The sequence below is a fragment of the Talpa occidentalis genome, unplaced genomic scaffold, assembly GCF_014898055.3.
Source record: "Talpa occidentalis isolate TD23 unplaced genomic scaffold, MPIMG_talOcc4v2.1 talOcc4.2, whole genome shotgun sequence".
NCBI classification, from domain to species: Eukaryota; Metazoa; Chordata; class Mammalia; order Eulipotyphla; family Talpidae; genus Talpa; species Talpa occidentalis.
This window is the reverse complement of record NW_023602073.1, coordinates 67,907,064-67,928,737: the sequence shown is the minus strand read 5'-3', so window position 1 is coordinate 67,928,737 and position 21,674 is coordinate 67,907,064. Positions and strand designations below refer to the sequence as shown.

Sequence of the window (21,674 nt, the reverse complement as noted above, 5' to 3'; positions counted from 1 at the left end):
AAGATGCCCCAGGTTCCCTCCTTAACTAAATCGGTCTTTCTAGACCTTAAGCTCCACTCTGTGAAATTAGCAATGACTATAAAGCAGGTTGTGATGGATGAACAGGACACATGTTCTCAAAGGATACATTTTAACTTGAGCATCAGAAGAGACTACATTTCAGAAAGGATCAATCAGTGTGTCACAATCACAGACTGATAATCCCAAAGGAGTCAGAAGTGACTTTTAATACTTTTGTCCACAAATTGCTCAAGTCACTTTGTCTTTGGGGAAGCTAATGGGAGCTAGGTTTAACTAAAGAGGGTGATAAATCCTCCACTATTCTTTATAAAATTATTGGGTTATTCCTTCCTGTTTTTATAGTATGTATTTGCCTGTTTGCTCTCGAGTTTTTGTTTAGCCTTTAATATATCACTTTGCCTAAATGGTTCTGTTTAAACAGCACATGTTTGAGGGTATTTTTACCCCCTTTTATATCAAGTCTGAGTAAATCTGACTTTGATTTAGAAGGTATAATTTAATGTCATATTTAAAATGCTTGATCTTACTTTTAGGATTTTGTTTCATGACTTTATGTATTTCTTTCCTCCTTTCTGTGTCTTTCACTGTTTGATGTAAGTTTCCTTTGCCCTTTTTGCTTTTTTACTTTTTTTTTCCCATTATTTTTAAATTTTTTTTTATTTGGGGGAACTATGTTGTATGTTTCTTCTTCCAAACTCCTGTGTGCAGGGCAGAGCCCACATAATCATACACAGCAGCTCATTCATATAAATAGAGGAGGGTACACTGATGCTTCCTGTGGATTCCCATAGTCAATGCAGAGCTCTGCTTACCCCCGGCATGGGGGACAGCCACGGGGGAGGATTGTCTAGTGGAGGTAGCGTCTCTCTCTTACAGTTTCTGAGTGTTCCTGGTGGCAGCAGTGCCTTCCCTCTGTGTGAGCCCTGCTTTACCACAGTGGGCCCGGCAAAGGTCTACCTTCTATCTACCAGTGGCACAAGCTGATCAGAGAATAAGCCAGTGGCCCCCAGGGGTACTGGCTTTTAGTGGTATTTGAACTTCATCTTCTTGGAAGCTCCCACAGCCACCCCAAAGGACCTCACCTTTCCAGCTGAGAACCCCTTGGAAGGTGTGACTGAATCTGCTTTGTCAGCTTATCCTGCCCTGTGCTGTCATACAGCAAGAGGTGATGGACTTTTTTTCAGTTGTGACAAAATACATATAAAACGTGCCATCTTAACCATCGTTAAGTATATAGTTCAGTAGCATTAACTATATTCACATTGTGGTACTGAAATGGTACAAAAAGTCACACTGGAACAGTGCTCAAAAGGTACCAAGAACAGTGACCAGGGTTGGGGATAGGCCACTGTTAGTGGGTTCTCACCCACTTACAATTGCAAATCCACTCATTGTAGAGCCCTAAAGTCAGATATAAAAGGGGAAAAAGCCCAGCACTCAGGTCAGGACAGGATCATGGGTCTATTGGTTCCAAGAAGTGATGGCTGGAGTCTGCCTCACTGGGACTGACGCCAACATGCCTCAGCCCCTAAATAACCATCTTGTCCCCTGGCCTCTGGGGGCCATAGGGATCCGGTAACAGTTCAACCAATTTGCATTTTGCAAAACTGAAAATCTATACTTATTAAACACCTCCCAGGGCCTGGCCATCACCATTCCACTTTCTGTGTCTATGATTTTGAGTACTTTAAGTACTTCATCCAAGTGTAATCATACAGTATTTGGTTGTTTTGGGGTTTTTTAAATTATTTTTTAATTTTTTTTTTTGTGACTGGCTTATTTCACTTAGCATAGTGTCCTAGAAATTTATCTATGTTGTAGTATGCATCGGAATTTCCTTCCTTTCTCAAAGAAGAATGACCCATTGTATGTATATGCCACATTTTGTTTATCCATTTCTCCATCAATGGACAGTTGGGTTGCTTTCACTTCTGGGCAATTGTGAATAACAGCTGCTATGAATATACGTCCATGAATATGGAGTGATAGGCTTTTGAAGAGTGTTAACTTAGCTTCTCAAACTTCAATATGTGCATGCACCCACTTGGAGACCTGCTTAAAATGCAGATCTCAACTCAGGACGTCTGGGGTGGAGCCCAGGATGACCTATTCCTGACAAGTTGCCAGGTCTGTGCTCCCAGGACCACGCTCTGAGCAGTGAGGCTGTAGACTCTCAACGCAGGCATCAGCCCTAAGTCTAAAGCTTGACTCTCACCCTCAGTAGCTTTGAAAGCTTAGCTATCATTCTTCATCTCTCTGAACCTGTTTCCCCTACAACTAGTAATGTGAGAATAAATTCTATCTTTTTCAGACTTTGTTGTGAAGATTGAAAAGTTCTCACACATGTTTATTTAGCACAGTCATTAGCACAGAGCAAGTGTTTATGATTTGGTAGCTATTTTTACAAGTATAATATTGTTATTTTACTAGTATAACATTGTTATTAAAATACCAGTTATTGTTCTGGTACAAATAAATCTGTGTTAGTGTGCCTGTGTGAGGAGACATTCCAACAGGATTGTTGCCAAGGCCATGACTTTAACTTGGAGGTAAACATGTGAAACTGGTGATTCCAGGTAAGAAAAAGAGGAGTGAGATCTGGCAAAAGCCGGGGCCTTTGGGGACCACCTTGTTTGGCACCAGTTCCCGACAATTTTCTTTTTGACATATAAATGCCACCTCTCATTCCTGATTGTTCACATCTGCTTAAGGTCACTGCCCCCCACCCCCACCCCAACACAGTTATTTGTAAAGTCATCATGGCCAACAGGTGGGCTGTTTCCTGGAATTGGTGACCTTGTATCTTCCGGCTATAGCTTGTCTATCAGGAAATCCCCTCTGCCTAGAGCTGGCTGCTATGACCCAGACACTCATCTACATGGACGAGCAGAAAGGCCCAAGTGGAGGCTCTGTTTTTCTGTCTGAAGCACATACTCAGCTGAGTGCCCAGGCAGAATCTATGCTCCCTCATGAGTTCTCCACAGCATCCAAAGTTTAAGAGAAAAGGAAACAACTAGAGTCTCGCGGTGCCCCACACTGGGGTAACCTGGGGACACAGAAGGGCAAGGCTGGTCCCTGGTGAGTCTCCGGCCACCTGGACACATGCCACTGCCAGACACTAGTTCACAAACATTAGTGTGCCTTAGCATATTACTTTTCAGAATATAAGTACAGTAGAGTTCGAGTGAGTAAACGAGTTTTCCAACTAAGAAGAAGCGGAAGAGGTGGGATTCAGTTCTTGGTGTGACTCCAGTATTTGCTTTACTAAAAACCAGACCCCTCAGCTTGGCAGCCCAGATCTTGTGCCTTCTCCCATCTGGGAGAGCAAAGGGTGTTCAGCACCACCACTGGGAACCTCCTCAGAGGTTTTAGCACTTGCAGTATGTTTTTTTCCCAGTGATTACAAGACTCAAAATAAAAAGTAGGTCGTTCGCAGACAAGTTGTGAATCCTCACTGAACAACAAAGAGGCTATAGGTGACAGAGATGTAGAAGCTGTACTTTGCAAAGATGTCCTCTGAAAGTTCCAGATAATCATCATCAAGTTTCAGGAAATAGTTAAAAATCAGTGTTTCTCTAATGATGAAAAACTGAAGTCTTTCCCGTTAAGATCAGAAACAAGACAAGGATGCCCATTGTTACCACTTTTGTTTAACTTAGTATTAGAGGCTTTGGCCAGAGCTATCAGGCAAAAACAGGAAGTAAGAGGATTCCAAGTCGGAAAAAAAGAAGTGAAACTATTACTATTCACAGACAATATGATGTGCTTGCTTCGGCAGCACATACATAGACAATATGATGTTATATATCATATTATGTATAGATATACGTATATATATATATATATATATATGCACATACAGGATATTATACATCCTAAACACCCCATCAAAATGTTTTTAGAAACAATAGGTGAATAAAACAGCATCACGTTACAAATCAACATTAAAAAAATATAGCTTTTTAATATACAAACAACCAAACAAGAAGAAAAAGAAATCAAGAAAGCAGGCCTCCCTGGTGGCGCAAGGGGTTAAGACCCAACCTATGAAGCTATCTGCAGCCACGGCAGCATGAGTTCGATCCCCGCCCAGGGAGCTACCCACATGGTGCAGCAGACCTCTGCTGCCTCACCCGCTGCTCCCCTCAGCAGTGTGTTTCAGTCAATCTGCCTGTTCTGTTTCCCACTCTGTCTCTGGTGAATCCTCTCATCCCCCACACTTCTGGTGTCTGTACCCCAGTTTTTGTATGCATAAATAAATAAATCTTTTTAAAAAATCAAGAAAGCAACTCTATTTATGATTGCTTCAAAAGAGAATTAAATACCTCAGCCTTAATCTAACTAAGAGGGTTAAGAACCTGTACAATAAGAATTGCAAGATGCTATAGAGGACCTAGATAGTGAAATAAGAGAGATGGGGAGAATCAATATAATCCAAATGAACTAGTCTGCCTAAATGATACATAATTTTAATGCAATCCCTACCAAAATACCAATATATTTTTCAAAGAAATTAAGCAAAAAATACTGAAATACATATATGGAACCATGAAAGGTTTCAAATTTCAAAAGCAATCCTGATAAAAAAGGATAGAAATGGTGATCTTGTGTTACCTGACTTCAACTTTACTATAAAGCAGCAGCACTGAAAACAAATGGCATTGACATGGACATAGATATATATGGATCAATGGAATAGAACTGCAAGTCTAGTAATAAATACATGTATGTATCAATATTTAGTCTATGATAAAGCAGCCTTGCCCATGCAATAGGGAAAGGGTAGTCTCTTGAATACATGGTGCTGGAAAAATTGGTAAGTCACACATAAAACAATGAAGTTGGATCACTCTCTAGCTCCATATATAAAAATAAACTCCAACGATATAAAAAATGTATATGTAAGCCCTGCAATAATAAAGTTTTTAGAGGACAACATTAACGATATAGTCAACAATAAGGATGTTTTGGGAGACTCAACCCCAATGGCAAAGAAAATAATAACAATTGGGATTACCTCAAGTTAAAAAAGTTTTTACCCACCAAAAGAAAATATAAGCAAGTTAAAAAGACTTCCTACTGAAGGAGTGAAAATATTGACATAATAGTAAACTGATAGGAGGTTAATAGCCAAGATATATAAAAAGCCCACACAGTAGAACAATAAAAATCAAACAACCCAATTAGTAAATTGGCAGCAGATTTGAAATCCTCTGCATGAGTGAATTGGAATATGCCTTGATTTTAACATACAGCTGCAGGCAGCAAGGCCTCAGTCCTTAAGGCCCACTGGAAAATGGAGAAAATGAAACCCTGACTTGAGAGCACTGCCCCCAAATGGCCGCCAATGGTCACCTGCTTCTCTTGGGCTGTTTGAGTTCCCCCGACTGCAGCTGATGATGAGTAGACAGAGAAAACTTCCTGCTGGGTCCCCCACCGCTGCCCCCAAATCCCTGGGAGGACAGAGGCAGGAATGCAGCAGCAGAAAAGCTTTTCCTTCTGTCTGGGCTGGGAGCCAAAGGAGGCTCCAGGGGAAGCCAGGCAGGAACCAGCCCTATGCATTGCCTGTGCTCCTTCTCATTTCCTGCACATTTAAGTCAGATAAAATAACCTCACTGCAAACGAAGCAGCCACTGGGCTTTTCAAATTCCAGTCATCATTCATCATCGCTCTATTCCTTTCTTCAAGAACTTTGATGAACTATCAGGTACAGAGTCCCTCCCCAGTTCTTTTGAATAGTTTTCTTTGAAATGTCTGGGGAAGAGTAGAAAGGAGGCAATAGAGAAAAGGTGCTAGGTAAAGAGAGATTAGGTCACTGAGACAAACCCACAGCTTCCTGGGCCAACTCCTGATAAAATGATCCAATATCTGCATAGAAAATTGCAAACTTTAAGGCAGGCAGGCTGAGTTAAGTCCTGGTTCTGCCATTTATGGGCTGTGTGATTTTTGGCAAGTTATTTGACTTCTCTGAACCTGTTTTCTCAGCTGTGAAATGTAGATAATAATAGTACCTATGTCTTAGATTGTCCTGAGAATTAAGTAAGTATACATCGAGCACTTGACAGTGTTGAGTACAACACAGGGTGATGAATACATCTGAGGAAATGTTACTTTTGTTATCATTATGATATGATTGAACTCACAGATTGCAGAATGGGTTCTGTTTGGGGTAGGATTCACAGGTGTGTGGAGTTCATGGCAGAAGACACACAGCTCAATGGGCTGGGGTTTATCTGGGGAGACTTCAAAGAGGTGTTTCTTCTGTTGAACCCTGAAGGGAGTTGGAGTGGGGAAGCAGATCTTCCCCTGTGATACCCCTTAAGCTATTAGATTTCCTATAGGATAAGCCCCCTTGAGGCTTGGATGAGCCGGGGAAAACCCATGTCATGTCAGAATATGGTTACTTTGGCTTCCCAACAGCAAAGCCAATCATGGTCAGTTCTTAAAGAAGCCCCGGGACGAAAGGAGATGAGTTTTACCAAGATGAAGCAAGCAGCATTGTACTGATAGAGGGGTCATTGTGAAGGGTGCCCCCAGAACAGCATTTGCTATGTCATCAAAATCATACCAAATGCTTTACATTTGTTAATTATTGAACCTCACAACAACTTCATGAAGTAGGCCATTTTTGTCCTTATAGTATAGGTGAGCATCTTACGGTGGAGCTAGGATTTGAAGTCAATCTGCAGAGTCCTTGCTCGCTGTCATTGGACTATGGGAATTAGCTGACATTTATTAAGGTTTATTACTTACTATGTGTCACATAGCAATCTTATGAAGTCAGTACTATTGTTTCATTTTGCAGAACAGGATACTGAGGATCAGAGAAGAAACGCAATTTCCCCATGGCCACATAACTAGTAAGTGGCACAGCCTTATACTCAGGCACGCTGGCCCTAGAGCTGGCTCTCAGTGGCACTGCCACAAGAAGCAGCAATGGAACCAGGTAGTAAAAAAAAGGACCAGACCAGGGAATTAGAAAATAATTTCTGATCATGTGTCAGGTAATAACCCAATGCCATAGAAACACTTAGATGAGGACAGGCCGAGTGCTGAGAAATGTTCCTAAGATGTGTCCAAGTGCTCACTGCAGTGATTCAGGGTTCAAGTCGTAGGCAGAAAGCACAAGATTAGAACAACGTAATTTTTATTTCTTGATAGAACTCAAATTGCAGGAACTCTGAGAAACACAGATATGGTGATTTTTTTCACTCCTGAACCTAGAGACTAGTCTATTAAAGGTGAATTCCCAGGTCACACTACACAGGTGACTTCATTTCATTTTCCTGACCTCTCAGTGGCTTTTTAACATCCACTAGGCACCAAGTGCTAAATCACCTGCAGCCCTAAGCTCAGCTTTAACATCTTGGAGAACATGAACAGGAAGCTTGAGTGAAAACACATCACCAAGTCTGATGATTTTCTAAAATTTTCTTTCAGATTCTCCCTGAACTGGAGCCAGCAGAGCAGGAGGTACTAAGGCATAAACGAGAGGGTATGTAATCTCTTTGTTTGGCAATCTCTTCTATTAAGTCTGATCAAATGACTTTTGTTGAAACTTTTTAAAACGCTGATCTTCATTGAGTCTGCGAGCACATCAGGGTTCAGTTTCTATGAATGATTGCAAAGGAACTTCATTTTCTACTTTATCAAATGGCATTAAACAGATCTTAGCAACATATGACAATTCCCCTTTCCTTCTGTCACCGCTCCTTACATCCTGGGGTTCGTTCCTCAGCTGCTTGTCACCACCTCAAGAAGGCCAGCTGTCTGTCCTCAACCCAACAACCTATTTTGCTTTGCACCTTCTTCCCCTTTTATCTGCCTTTCTTCTCACTCAGCACTTTATTTTGTGTATCAACATAACCAGTAGACTCAAGTCTGTTCTCCTCCATCCCTATCCAGTTTTCCCAAAGAAAATTGCAAAGAAGTGGTCTGGAAAATATCTGCCTTTGGAGGGTTGGGGACAGCTAATAGCTGTCACCACTTGCACACTGCTCCTCAGTGTCCCCTCCTGGACATGTGGGTTCATCCGCAGATTAAATTTTCCCAGGATAAGATCCCCCTGCTTCCATCACAGCTGCATTTCAAAAGCATCTAATTCTGGGCCTCCCCTGGTGGCGCAGTGGTTGAGCGCTGGGCTGCGAAGCTGCCCGCAGCCTCTGCAGCACCTGTTCGATCCCCAGCCACCGGCGAGGGTCCCACATGGCACACAGACCTCTCTTGCCGCGCCCGCTGCTCCCCTCAGCAGTATATTTCGTCAATCTGCCTGTTCTGTTCCCCGCTCTGGCTCTGGTGAATTCTCTCACCCTCCCGCGCTTCTGACTATACCCAGTGCTTGTATAAATAAATAAATAAATCTTCAAAAAAAAAAGTATCTAATTCTGCCATTTCCAGTGTGAAATCCTTCATGGGCTCCCAATTGTTTTAGGCATAAAATCCTGCCTTGTTCAAGTCTACCAAACAATGCATGCCTTTCTCACTTGCTCTCCTGTTCCCTTTCTCATGCCCCTTCCACCAACTGTCTTTGCTTCTTTGGGGGAATCTGACTGAAGTCTCACTTCACATGGATATCTGCTTCGAAGACTTTTCAACCACTCCCAGACAGGGAGGAGCTGCTTTTCCTGAGTTCCCACTGCTTTGATACAGTCCCATAGCTCCATATTTGTCTCAATGTGTTGTAATTATTTTGCTTCCTGTTTGCCATCCTCAGTAGACATGAGTTCCCTTAACTCCTCTTCATCTCTGTTGACTCACATTTGTCTAGCTCAGTTTCTCAATAAATGAGTGCTGTCTCAGTCCTAGTTGCCTCTTTGTGAGATCTAAATGTGCTTTCCCACTGCTTAGCATCGGTTGGACCCATGGCTCTGCCAACTGTCAAGTGGTAAAACTTCTGAATCGATAGTATCATGATTGAGTCATTTTGCAGACAGCTTGTGACTGGGTCTATTCAGACGTGTGGTCTAAAAGAGACAGCAAGGAGAGCAGCCTCGCCCTGGGGTCAGCACAGAGGGGTCTCACACCCCTCCACAATGTGGTAACCAGAACTGATGGCTGCCCAGTGACATGAGCGAGAATTTGGCCACATTCATTAAACTCTCAAAATTACTTACTAACAGGTGATACCACAGCTATTTTCTCTTCCTTTCCTTTCCTTTTCTCTTTTAGCCTTGTGCCATATCCCCTAGGATCCTCTCCTTCCTCCGCCCCCTCCCTGAAGTGTACTTTAACAATTTAAATATGCTTTAACACATGCATTATTACCTCACAGCATCCCTGACACCCCTTGAAACCTCCTGCACCCTGTGATAGGAATAGGGCCAGAAAAGTCCCCACTTGGTACTTTGAAAGAGTTTTCTTTTAGAAACCAAACTCTTGGCAGGTGAATGAATTCTAACTCCAGGTCACTGCCAGGTTCTAGGGCTTGGGCTGCCAACTTCTTAGAGGCAGTCGATGACGTGACATTTGTCAAAGCAATGTCTTCCTGAACTTCCGAGTCCAGAAGTCTATGTCCCAGGCTGACATTATGAGATGTTAGCCCTTGGGGAGGAAACCACTTCTACATCTAAGGGTTTGGCATTCCAGAATTTTTCCAGACGTGCTTTCATTAAAAACAATTATGATGATAAATCGCTCTAAAAACATGTTTTCCATGTATTACACATGGTCTCTGTGTTTTGGGGGCTCTAAGTAATTTTGGAAGTGTTAATGACTCAACCCATCATCTTTGGAAGAAGGATTGCCCTTGGTACTTTTACAAAATCACTGAAGTAAGAAACCGCCAAGGGAAGGCCACAGATTCTTGGGATGGAAGTTGCAATTAAGAGCAGCATTCTCCAGGAAAACTGTGAAAGAAAGCAAAAGGAAGGTTACAATGGGCAGAATGCACACAGCTTATCTGTGTTCTGCCTGGTTTGTTAACTAGGAGAGGTGTTAGGATTGGACTCTGATTTTCAGAGTGGCATTCCCTCCCACAGAAACATGCGTCTTCTTTTCCGAAGCCTTAATCCCAGAAGACAAACAAAGGTTATAAGTGAGAGAAAAATCTCCAGAAAACTTTCTTTTAAGGCTTTGAACCTAACTTTTAGAATTTCTTATAAGATTATTTTTAAATTTAAAATATTTTTAAAATATATATATTTACATTAATGCTCATATTTATTCTCATAGAACTATGGGCTTCTTCCTAAGTCACCTTGGTCAATTCTATAACTACATTGAGCCATATGCAGATATGCCTTCTATATAGCATACAACATACATATAAGTATGCATTTGCCTCTACTGGTACATATTTAGATACATATTTTTATCTAACTGTCTAATCACATATATATGTATCACAATATGTCACATATGCACATATAATGTATATGATTATCTTATAGGACTATTGAGCCGACTAATGTTATATACATATTAATTTTTTTGAATGCTAATAGGGTTTCCTGGGGTGTTTTCTTCTAATAGTTTTTTAAATTAAAAGCCATGCCAATTGATTTATTTACAAAAATAATATTGTATTTGAAATTGCTGGATATGTCCTCATACAGGGAAGGTCCCATATATCTACTTGAGCCTAGGATGGAGCCATCATATATGATATAGCATTTTAGGAAAATAATTTCAAAACTCAACTTGGGAAAAGAAGCCTCTGCAAAAACCCAGAGGCCAGAATAATAGTGGCTCTGCCTGTTGGAATAAAGTGGTTATTGCAGGGCAGAGAGATATAAGAATCTGGAATTGAAACTGCAGGAGGTGGAGTCTAGTCTGGCAAAGGGGCTGACACAGAGAAAGGGCTGATGGAACCCTCCTGAAGTTCAGCTTACCCAAATGCAGTGGCTAGAATGAATTAGATGAAGAAGTTTGTGCTCAGGAGACCCTCAGGAGACCCTCAGGAGACTCTACTGCTCAGCAGCAGGGAGGCCAACTAGCAGCCTTGTACACCAGCCTTGGCCACTGGGATGAAATAGGAAAAGAATGGAGGGAACATTTGTGAAAGACATTTTGAGCAGTGGGTCAAAAGGACCTGGTGACAGATTTGGGGTCAAGGGGAGCAATGATCCACAAGACTCTCCATGAGTGCATGAAGCCCAGACCTGGATAGTGCAGGTAGAAACCTGGCTTGGAATGAAAACTTATTTTGGAAGTTTTCTGGTCAAAATTTTGTCTTAAGGGGAATTAATGGAGACTGAAAGTGGGCATTTATTGGTTAGAAGTAAAACTATCTTCTTTTTGTCCATTTGTGAAGTTCTCCAGCCAGGCTTCCATGCTTAACTGGAAAAGTATTTGGGACCTGAGCCAAATAGTCCCTGTTGGTTCTTTGGCTTCAAAAAGAATAGTGAGAGACAAAATGTTGAGAAAGGGGCGGTGTCCAGGATGTCCTAACCTGTCTGGATGTGCTTCAGTCCCCTCCTTTCCACATTTAATGAGAGCAAGATACCTACCAGACTGAGTTTCTAGAAATCTTCACCTTTCTGCACATTCTGACCTTTCTGCACATTCTGCACATTTGCGGGTTTTTGTGCCTTTCATCTTTCTTGTGATAATGTGGCATGGCAGGGGTGGAACAGTAACACGAGAAGCCTGGCAACTCTGGGTCTGGTGCTTGGGTTGACCTTTAATGTTGGATGTATTTTTTATAAATTTCTGATGAGTGTTCTCTGTTGGTTCATTTATTTAACTGTCTCAAAAATGGGATCTGATCAGAATATCATTAGTTTTTCTTGATACAATGATTATGTTTACTGCAATCTGAATTATCTTTTCCACCTGCTGCTGCATAATGGATATGCCAGACAATGTGCAAGGGTTTTCATACAGTGCCCCTTAGTCACAAGTGTGCAGAGAAAGCGTTACCCCTAATTTACACATGAGCCTGGCATAAACTCACAGAGAAATGACCTGCCCAGGTTAGCAGGTACCACCCTGCTTCCCTCCAGCTTTCTGTCTCTAAGGTTCATGCTCATAGTTTTCCACATACGCTTCTGGTACTTGCCAATGAGATTTTATTTCATGATTCTTGGGCTGTTTTGTAGAGTAAGAAGCACTGGCACCACTGTCTTTATTGTATTAGGAAACCTTCCTGTGGGGCTGACTTTGTTGATTTAGTTGTAGGAGGGGCTAGTAGAATTGTTTCTCTTACCAGACTGAACAGCCCAGGGTTTTATGACACACTGCTTGTCTCCTTTCTCCATCCACACCTGCTAGGTAATCGCTAGGCGGTTGCCCTTCCATGAACAAACCTCTCCAAAATTGAAAGGGAGAACAGGTTCTTCAGATTCTGCTCAGTAGCTTGTAGATAATGCTGTCAAGTTGCCACCTACTAGACATGTCAAGAAGCAAGCAGAAAAACAGGTATCTGACATGTACCTGCTGTGGGACCAAGGGAGAATGAAAGGAATCCAATCTTCAGTAATAAAGAAGACTTGTCCCCTTTGGCCAGGAATAAAACACACCAGCCTCTTTTCCCCTGGATGAAGTCACAGCAGGCTTCATTCTTTTACAGAAGAGAGCTTAATATATGCATCCACTTAGTCTTCGATTTCTGAGAAGCCATAATTCTCATAGAGTTGTCAGACAAAAATGGGATTGTTTACTTAAAGAGCTGTGATTAAGACCCAGAACCACTTGCCACAGCTTGTGGCCAACTTTCCAGAAATGTCTTTTTAAGATAAGTGCTGTGTGGCAGGCAGTGATTTATGGGAAAAGAGAGGGGAAATCCTGGCTAGTTTGTGCCTCCTGGGCTGGCTGATAGGCCTCCATCTCTGACGCTGATAACACCTGGAATTTGCTACCTTCCATTTGGAGCATTGGTGAGTTAGAAAAACCCAGACAAATAAATAACACCAGGGCAAAGGGGTCCAATAAAAGAAAATACTTCACACTATGTGGAGTCAGATGTCCAGACATGGCAGAGGAAGCGCCTCTGAAATACACACTCACACAGAGGTGGGAACTTTCCTCTCTTCCTCATGGGTCCCTTGCCACCTGGAGCAGGACAGAAGAGTCACTTTCTTCAGCAGTGAAGTCTCAGGGTTGGGAGAGGTGAGGCAGACTGGTCTCTTATAAATCTCCTTTATAGCTCCTTTACTTGCTCTTGTTGAAGAACAGGTGACCTTAGAAACTGGGTCTTTGACTAGTGGTTGCAAGTTCACATAGATTTGAACCCACTAAAGTCAGGGAGTTTACATCACAGTGATTTTAAGCTTTTGATTCAGTTCCTTACAAAATTTCAGGGGAAGAGCTGCAGTGGTTTTGGCATCCAAGAATCACCACGTGTTTCCCAGGCACCTGTTTGTCCTACAGTGAGGTCTGAAATTGCACAGGAAGGTGGGCTTAGGGTTGGGCCTATCATGGCCCTTGGGCAAGCATTGCTATTGTGCTGGGATGATCATGGGGTCAGAGCCTGGGATGCAACAATGCAAATGCTAAAGTTGGTGATCTGGGATTGTTATTGACCTCACTCATCTGAAAAGCAGCTACCAGGAAATCCTGTTTACATTCATCGGAAGAGAGTAGACTGATCACAGGGGAATGGATCCTGGAGCTAGTGAATCCTCTGGTATTATATATACTGCTACATTGCTTTTCAGGAAATGTGCTCTAAGGCCAAACTTGTAAATATGCAGCTGCCCCCCCACCCCCCCACCCCCCCCCACCCCCCCCACCCCCGCCCCTTGCAAATGTTCCCAGTGGGCTACATACTGCTACATACTGTGTCTAGAGTTAGGAATAAAAAATTAAGATTAGTGCTTCTTCCAGAAAGCTTGTTTTCATCACAGAGCCATTTGAGAATCAGAAAGAAAACAGGAAATTTAATGCAATGCCATGGTATCATGACATACGGTTATTCTGCACTGGGTTTTAAAAATTATATTGTTCTATTTGTAAATGCATTTTTACAAGGGGAAATAGAACTTTCCTAATTTAAGGAAAACTTGCACAGTTTGTTTTTTTTAAACATTTTGAGTTAATTAAAGGAAGTCGAAAGATGCCAAAATAAGTTAATTTTCAACTCGTGTTGATGAAAAAACTCAACCTCCTTGGACAAACATAGTTGGTAACTTTAAGTGAACAAGTGTTACAACTTTTTGCAATCAACACTTAACAACTGGAGTTTCCCATAAAGGCTTTACTCTGTTTTAGTGTTTCACATCAATAGTTCCAAACATTTAAAACAAATATTTTAATATGATGGGAAAATTATTTACTCTTAACAGAAAACAGATAGAGAACTTTAACTTTATGGTAAACTATACATCATACTTCCAGGTTTGACTTAAACTTTATAGTAGTGACTTTGTGAATATTCACTATTTTTAGCTAATTTAATTAACAAGATAAAATAAGCTGCAACTTGGTTTCTCCATGCATTTGTATAGAAAATTCTCTTATTCTTTGGAGGTTCTTCTTTAGCTGTTAACTGTGCCCATGGCTTCTGTCCAGTTATGTTTCAGCCAAGAATGAGCAATTCTGGCAATAAGTGAATCTGTGACTCAACTCAGAGGGTCACAGGTTTAATAAGAATTGATTGGGCATGTAATTATTATGTGGTGAGACCCATGCCAGAGAGAGTGAGTAAGGCCATGAGAAGTAAAGGAGGTAGTTCTTGCCCTTAAGACGCTTACCACTGTGGACCAGACATGATGTAATATAGGAAACTATGAAGGAACACTCATACATATATATATATATATTATATATATATACACACACATATACATATATATACATATATACACAAACACACACACACACAGAGTCTGACTTACCTGAAGTTGGGCATCTAAAATGCCAGTTGGTCAACCAGCTTCCAGAAAATTTAGAAAAGCAATGAGGAGCTGATGATCTTTTTTATTTTACTTTCCAATTGCCAATTTTGCTTTTGGACACTGGCAATACAGAAGAACAAAGAGTCCACGCTGTGTGCGTAGGCTAAGTGCAAAGAGAATTAACTGGAAAACTTTTTGCAGAGGTCTTCTAACCATGCATGTTCACAGTACATGCCTGCCAACTGAATGGTGTTGGAAGCACACTGACTCATTCCTATGAGTCAGAACCATTGCACAGATTGTATAGACTTTGCCAAAGCTTCCCTATGAAGTCTCCGTGTTTCTATTTTTACCCCATTACAGTCCATTCTCCCTCCACACAGCAGTCCTTGGCCTTGAACACCAATGGCATTGTGGGAATTGAGAGAAAAGACAAGTTCTGAGCTTAGCCTGTGAATTTGTCAAATGGGCAGAGACCACAACACTGGGACCAGACAGATCAGCTTCCCTTCTCCTTTAAATAGTAAAGGCATAAAGAGGAAGCATCACACAGAGGGGGCTTGGTGGTGATGAGTAGACAAATTCTTTTTCTTTGAAAATTTCACTAGAAATTCTTAAAGGATGATGTGTCCAGCACGCACATTTTCCCATCATTATCTTTTAATGTCAAAATATCGATAATGTTCTCTCTCTCTCTCTGACACCCATGAATTCTCACAACTTTCATCTGCTTCCATTTCAGTTGCCACAGGTAGTCCTGCAGCTAAAGAGTATACTGTTGATATTGAGATCAGTTTTGAAAATGCCTCGTTCCTGGAGCCTATCAAAGCTTACTTGAACAGTCTCAGCTTTCCAATTCAAGGGAATGACACTGACCTAACCACCAATATTTTGAGCATAGCAGTGACAACAGGTGAGTAAAAGATGCATGAATTGGGCATATCAAGAGAAATGCTGTCTGAACTCATTACTGTTAGAGAAAAGTACACTTAGTAGACATGTGAAATGACCCAGTAGTGTGATTTTATGACCACACGAGCCTTCCAGAACCAAGTTTCTATTGGTAAACACAGCAGCCAGAGTCTCCTTATTTTAAATAGTAACCAAATGTTTGTTTAGTGGTTTGTGTATTGGTTGTCACAAAGTGCTCCCAAGGTCTGGCCAGGGCCTTCCTGACAAACTACTAGGTCCTTTTACCTCAAGCAATTAGGAGGTATAGTGAAGACTGGTTCAGCATATTAATAAGAAGCAAGTTCCCTTATTTTTGGCATCATAGGTAAGGAAATAGGAACTAAATGCATGCCTGGATCAGAAGCAAAGCATGACACAGAACCCTAGACCGTGGTTACTGACTCCTTTCAAGATTGCACTGGCTCTGTTAGGGACAGAAAAGGAGCTCTCACACACCCCCAGAGGACCACAGCTGCATTTCTGCTGTCGAGATGCAGCTGGGGCTATCGCTTTATTGCAAAGACCAGATAAAGTCCGGAATGGGGGTGAGGGGACGCTGGGAAAATCTTTTAACTACAGTATCCCTGACTGGAAAAGAGGGAGGGAGGAGAAGTTCCATTCAGTCCGGGAATTGGGAGGAGTGATGGAAGCAAGCAATGCATAATTAAGACCCCTCCCCGCCAGAAAGAAAAAAACCTTAAATGCCCTACTGTTTGCCTCCTCAGGGCAGCTCTCCTGCTCTCTGAGACTGCCCGCTGCCTCTCACAGTGTTCTGTCCTGTAACTTCCCAATAGCCTTTGTTGCTGGCTTTATTCTGGTGTTTCATGAAATTCTTTTCCACAAGACATCAAGCACCCTCTGGTACCATGGTTCCCAACAGCCCTCCTTTCTCTTAGGGGACGTCACTTGGTATGCCACAGAATCTGTGAGAAGCCACAGGTCCTGGTCCTATCCAAGGTTATTGTTTTGTAAATCAGAAAACACTAACAGATATTGGGCTTTATTAGGCTAAAAAGTAGTTACTGGACCTAAAGTGGCTGCCTTACATCTCCTCTTGGATGCAATTTTCCATCAAATTTCACCATTACCATTAATTTCTTTGATCAGAAACAGCCAATGCACCTTGTAAATCATCCAGCCCTGGAGAGCTTCTTCTATGTTTCTCAAATGTATTTGTACACACAGGAATCTATTCCACAGAACGTCTCACAAAATCAATGTGAAAGATCAGCACTGATCTTTCCATAAAATTATTTCCCCTAAATATTGGGAAAATGAATTATTTGATAGATTTGGTTTCCAATTTGTCTTTGATGGAAACTTCTGGTGTCTGTTTGGGTACCAGAAAGCAAATCTAGTAAATAAAACAGACCATCAAATATCAAATAAATCAGTAGTATGTTTTCATTTGCAATTGTGAACACTTGAGATTTAGATGAATATTTGTTAAGTACATGCAATAAGGACATACCAACACACTCTTCCTGATTTATTTGTTCTACTGGAAGCACAGGACTTCAAGGAATGCTACCATTTTAGAAACTTGTTAAGTTTACAAGTTCAGTTTGACAAGTTTACAACTCAAGTTAGTAAGTTTCTTTTTTTTTATGCAAATGATCTTGAAAAGTTTAATTTATCCTACCAGCAAGATATGGTCATTTGCACATTGAGAGAGTAAATCCTTTCTGATAGTTAAAAGAAATGACCGCAGGGAGGAGGTAAAAAGGGTGTGTTGGGGGTGGGGGTGGGGGAGGGTATAGTGAACTTAGAACTATGACCGTAATGATTGGATGGTTTTCCTTTAGGTAGTTGCTCTGTAGTTATTTGCCTGGATGCTATCTGTAGAACAGATAGTTCTAAGTGGCCTGACTTTAGTAAATTTTAGAAATAAACTCAAAGTCCTCTATTCTCAGAGCATTTTTCAATGTCCCAAAGGGGGATCAGAATCTGTGGGCTGTTCACAATTGGCTTGAATGTCAATAGCACACTGTTATTGTATTTACATGCTATTGCTGCATGACAAGATATCCCAAAATTTAGCATCTTAAAAAAAAATAAATAAATGTACAACTTGTTATGTCAATAGTTTCTGGGGGCAAGAAATCCAGGAGGAGCTAAACTGAGTGGCTTGGGTTCAGGATCTCTCATGCAGTTGTGGTGAAGCTGTCAGTCAGTCAGACTTGCAGTCATCTGGAGGCTCTAATGGGGTTAGAAGATCCATGTCCAAACTCATTCATGTGATTGTTGGTAGGTTTGGGTTCCTCACTAGTTACTGGGTGGGCACCTTAGTTCCTCACCATAGAAGCTGCTTTATAATGTTAGGGGGAAAGGATGTCCTGCGCTAATTCCATACAGGCTTTGTGGACTCCACCCCCACTCCAGACCAAAGCCATCAGGACATTGGGAAAGACAAATCCCATCACCACCAAAGGGAAGGTGGCTGGGACCTGAGGGTGGTGTTAAGCAGCCAGGTTTGGTATAAAAACCAAACACGTGGGCCTTGGGGGCTCTTGCTCTCTCGCTTGCCTCCTGGCTTCACGGCTCCTGGCTTGCGACCAGCTCTCAGAGTGCCATCTGGGATTCCAGATCGGCGGATCGGGTAGGATGCATTTAAAACTTTGTCTCCCACTTTTCTCCCTGAGTTGCACATTTCCTTATTTGCCCTTCCCTTGTAAATAAACCTTTTATTAACCTTTCGCGTGTGCCTGCAGTAGAGTATTGATAAGTCCTTTTAAGCACGCAGGTGAAGACCCACAGTCATGCAACCCGTTTTGTATCGGGTCTGCCCTGGAACAATAACATGTTCTATTGCTGTGGCAGCCTACTTTCCCCTTCATTTCCCAGAGTGATGAGTGACAGAGAAAGAGGGAAAGAAAGAGAAAGAGCAGGCAACCAAAAGAGAAGCCATAGTGTCTCTTACAACCTCTACTACATTCTATTGTCACATAAACCAAACTTAGTGTAAATATGAAAGGAAATTACAAAAGAATGTGAATACTTAGAGGCTAGGATGGTCAGGGGATATCTTAGTGGTTGGCTACCATACACTCTATGTCCAGGAATCTGTTTACCTTGGTAGGGTCATAGCATCCCCTGGAAGAACCCCCACAATCACCTGCTAGATGGTCATGCCCAATAACATGATGACTCATACAGGAGTCATGAATCTCAGGCAGCACTATTGAACTTCCTAGAAGGGCAATATGGAATCAAATTTATATTTCTTGTGAGATAAATATCTGTAGTCAATAAATGCAAAAGTGATAACCACCTTCTCTCTCCACACTGTTCTGGTTGATGATAGTCTGCAGACCTGCTGGAAATGAAATCTGGTGCTCCTGTGAGAAAGGCTATCAGTGGCCTCAGGAAAGATGCCTCCACAATCTCACTTGTCAAGAGCATGACAGCTCTTCAGGACAGCCTTGCAATTGCCTTAAAGGACTGCCTCCCACGGGACCTTCTTGTCAGCTCCGGGGAGGTGAGTAGCTGCTCATTAAGTGTTTGTTGAGTGGCTTTTGGACATCAATTGAAGCAAATGTTTCTCTGTCCTATGGATACCGAATTACTAACATGAGATTTTAAAATATTGCCCTATGTTTTTCAGCAGCTGTTACCCTGAGAATGTCAGTCAGACTCAATGTGGGCTTTCAAGAAGACCTCAGGAACTCCTCCTCTGCCCTGTATAGGTCCTACAAGACTGACTTGGAAACAGCAGTAGGTTTTAGCCTGAGGAACTTCTTTATCAACAAACTCTTTGGGCTGAAATGAATCTATTGCATTCACAGTGAATAATTTGCTTAGATCTGTCAGAATTCATCAATGTGGATGTCAAAATTATTCCTACATCTCTAGTATGATGAATTAAGAAAAGCTCACATCAATTAGTATTTGGGGATGACTTTGTACCATTTCGACTTATATAGGTGGAATATCTTTCCAAGATAGAATTGGTTTAGATAAAAATTGATGTCATTAATCATTGCGTTCTAATTGGAAGTTCAAGATTCTGTCCTAAAAGCACCAATGATTTCATTTCTATTCATCTTCACAAAGTGCATGAATGAAACCCTTAATATCTTTTGGGTAGAGGCTGCCAAGAGACTGCATAGAGGTCCTCTAGGCATTTACACTTAAGCTGTTTTCACATTTATTCATGTAAAAATAAAATATTATCTCATTATCAACTGTGTGCTAGACACTGTTCTAAGTGCTTTACATTGAATTAATTCATCTAAACTTAAATGGCTTCGCTTGAGTTAACTCACTGGGAGCACAGCTTCCCTACTGGCATTACGGAAAGTACTATAGGAAGGCTGAGGTAATACCTTCTCTTAAGTTGCTTGGTAGCAGGCCCTCGCCTCAAGTCAGGAGTAGCCTCCCACTCTACCTAGTACTCCATGCACAAATTTCTCTGGGTGCCATAATGGGTGTTGATTCAGAGGAGCTAGGTATCTGATTTGCATTCCTACCTTGTCATGCTGTTGCACAGCATGAGAACCCTCCTCACATGCATATTCCTACTAAATTATATACTTTTGAGGAAAGAGTTACACATTATTCTTTGTGTCACACCCATCCAGGTAACTGGCACAGTGCTTTGCACTTGCATGTGCCCTGTAAATATGACTTGAATCAAAATGAATCTCCTGTGGGTTTGGTATTCACAGAAACAGGGTGAAATACAAACATCATAAAAAACCACATTGGTTAAACCACTGCTGCAGTGTTGAGTGAGGGATCAGGCAGTGTGGCAGTCATGAGAATACACCTCATAGATCTCCAGCTATAGGGAATGCAACTGACCAAGGGCCTCTGAAATGCATGACAGTGCTTGCTGTTGGCTAGAAATGAACAAGCACCACGGATCTGTGTCTGGCAGACAGGAGACAACTTTGAAGATCTAATTGAACCTTCCCAGATTCAGTTTAGGGTGATTTCATTCAACATCCTTCCTTTTCTCTTTCACTCAAGGCAAGGTCTAATGGCTCTTTCCCACTCTCCTATATTCTTTCTCCAATTTCTTTCCTAGGCATTTCCCTACGTGTTTACTTCTTGGAGAACCCAGACTGACATAAGTAGATAGAATTACTTCTTTAAAGATCTGCTGATTCAGCTACCAAAATACAAAGAAATTTTACCCAGGGTGATAAGGAATATGAGCTTTCTGTTTCAAATCTTTAGACATCTCTCTCACAGGACCTTGATTCATGACACTTGTTTTATTTTCCAGTTCCAGAAAGGTTACCGTATTTTACCAGGCTTCAAGTTGGTGAGGGTGACAGGATTCAGGTAAGAGTGCTGTAATTGGGTCAATTCTATGCAATGGTGGAGACCAACACATTAGCGAAGGAGAAAAGGCCCATTAGAAGGACTTCATCTGGGATGTTCAACAGGAGCCCTTGGGTAGAGGTGAAGACAATGCCAGGTTACTGGGACTTAAAGGGGAATGAAATACTGAGAACAGAGGCTTACTGCTCATGGATGCAGCTACTTAGATGAGAAAAAGACATGTTTATTCTATGCACATAAGAAATTTCCAAAAATATAGGCTAAGCTGGCAGCTGCCAGAGAGTTCAGAAATATAAAAATGGAATGATGTCATGCGATGATGCTTTCTTCAAGAAAAACTCCCTAGCCAGCAAGGATCACACTGCTATATGAATGGCTCCCCCAGGAGTTGAGCACCAGGATGTCACTGAGTGGATTTGCACAGTACCCCCCCCCCAAATTAGTTGTGAATCTGAAAATCAAGAGTGTTTACAAAGACATTCAGTATTTGACTTTGCTTGATATTGCTGTTATCTGGTAACTCTGGGCCAGCATGACTATATGACGAGAGTCCACATTGTGGCTGAGATCCTGGGACCAGCTTATGTGACTGAGTTCACTCACCACCAGAGGCTATTTCATTTACCCATATGTAAACCT

The 21,674-nt window shown here is 41.7% G+C and overlaps 1 protein-coding gene across 6 annotated transcripts in view; it reads left to right on the top strand.

Annotated features, from left to right (window-relative positions):
- The window catches only part of ADGRF5 (adhesion G protein-coupled receptor F5), a 102,690-nt gene that overhangs the window by 46,994 nt on the left and 34,022 nt on the right, over window positions 1-21,674 (top strand). For 4 of the 6 annotated variants that reach the window (XM_054698855.1, XM_037519846.2, XM_037519843.2 and 1 more), the window contains exons 3-7: window positions 7,462-7,516; window positions 15,538-15,708; window positions 19,051-19,224; window positions 19,351-19,460; window positions 20,977-21,035. In XM_054698855.1, coding sequence (XP_054554830.1) covers window positions 7,462-7,516; window positions 15,538-15,708; window positions 19,051-19,224; window positions 19,351-19,460; window positions 20,977-21,035 — 569 coding nt within the window. The remainder of the gene's footprint in view (window positions 1-7,461; window positions 7,517-15,537; window positions 15,709-19,050; window positions 19,225-19,350; window positions 19,461-20,976; window positions 21,036-21,674) is intronic. The other 2 variants (XM_037519847.2, XM_037519844.2) reach the window with 1 other exon arrangement.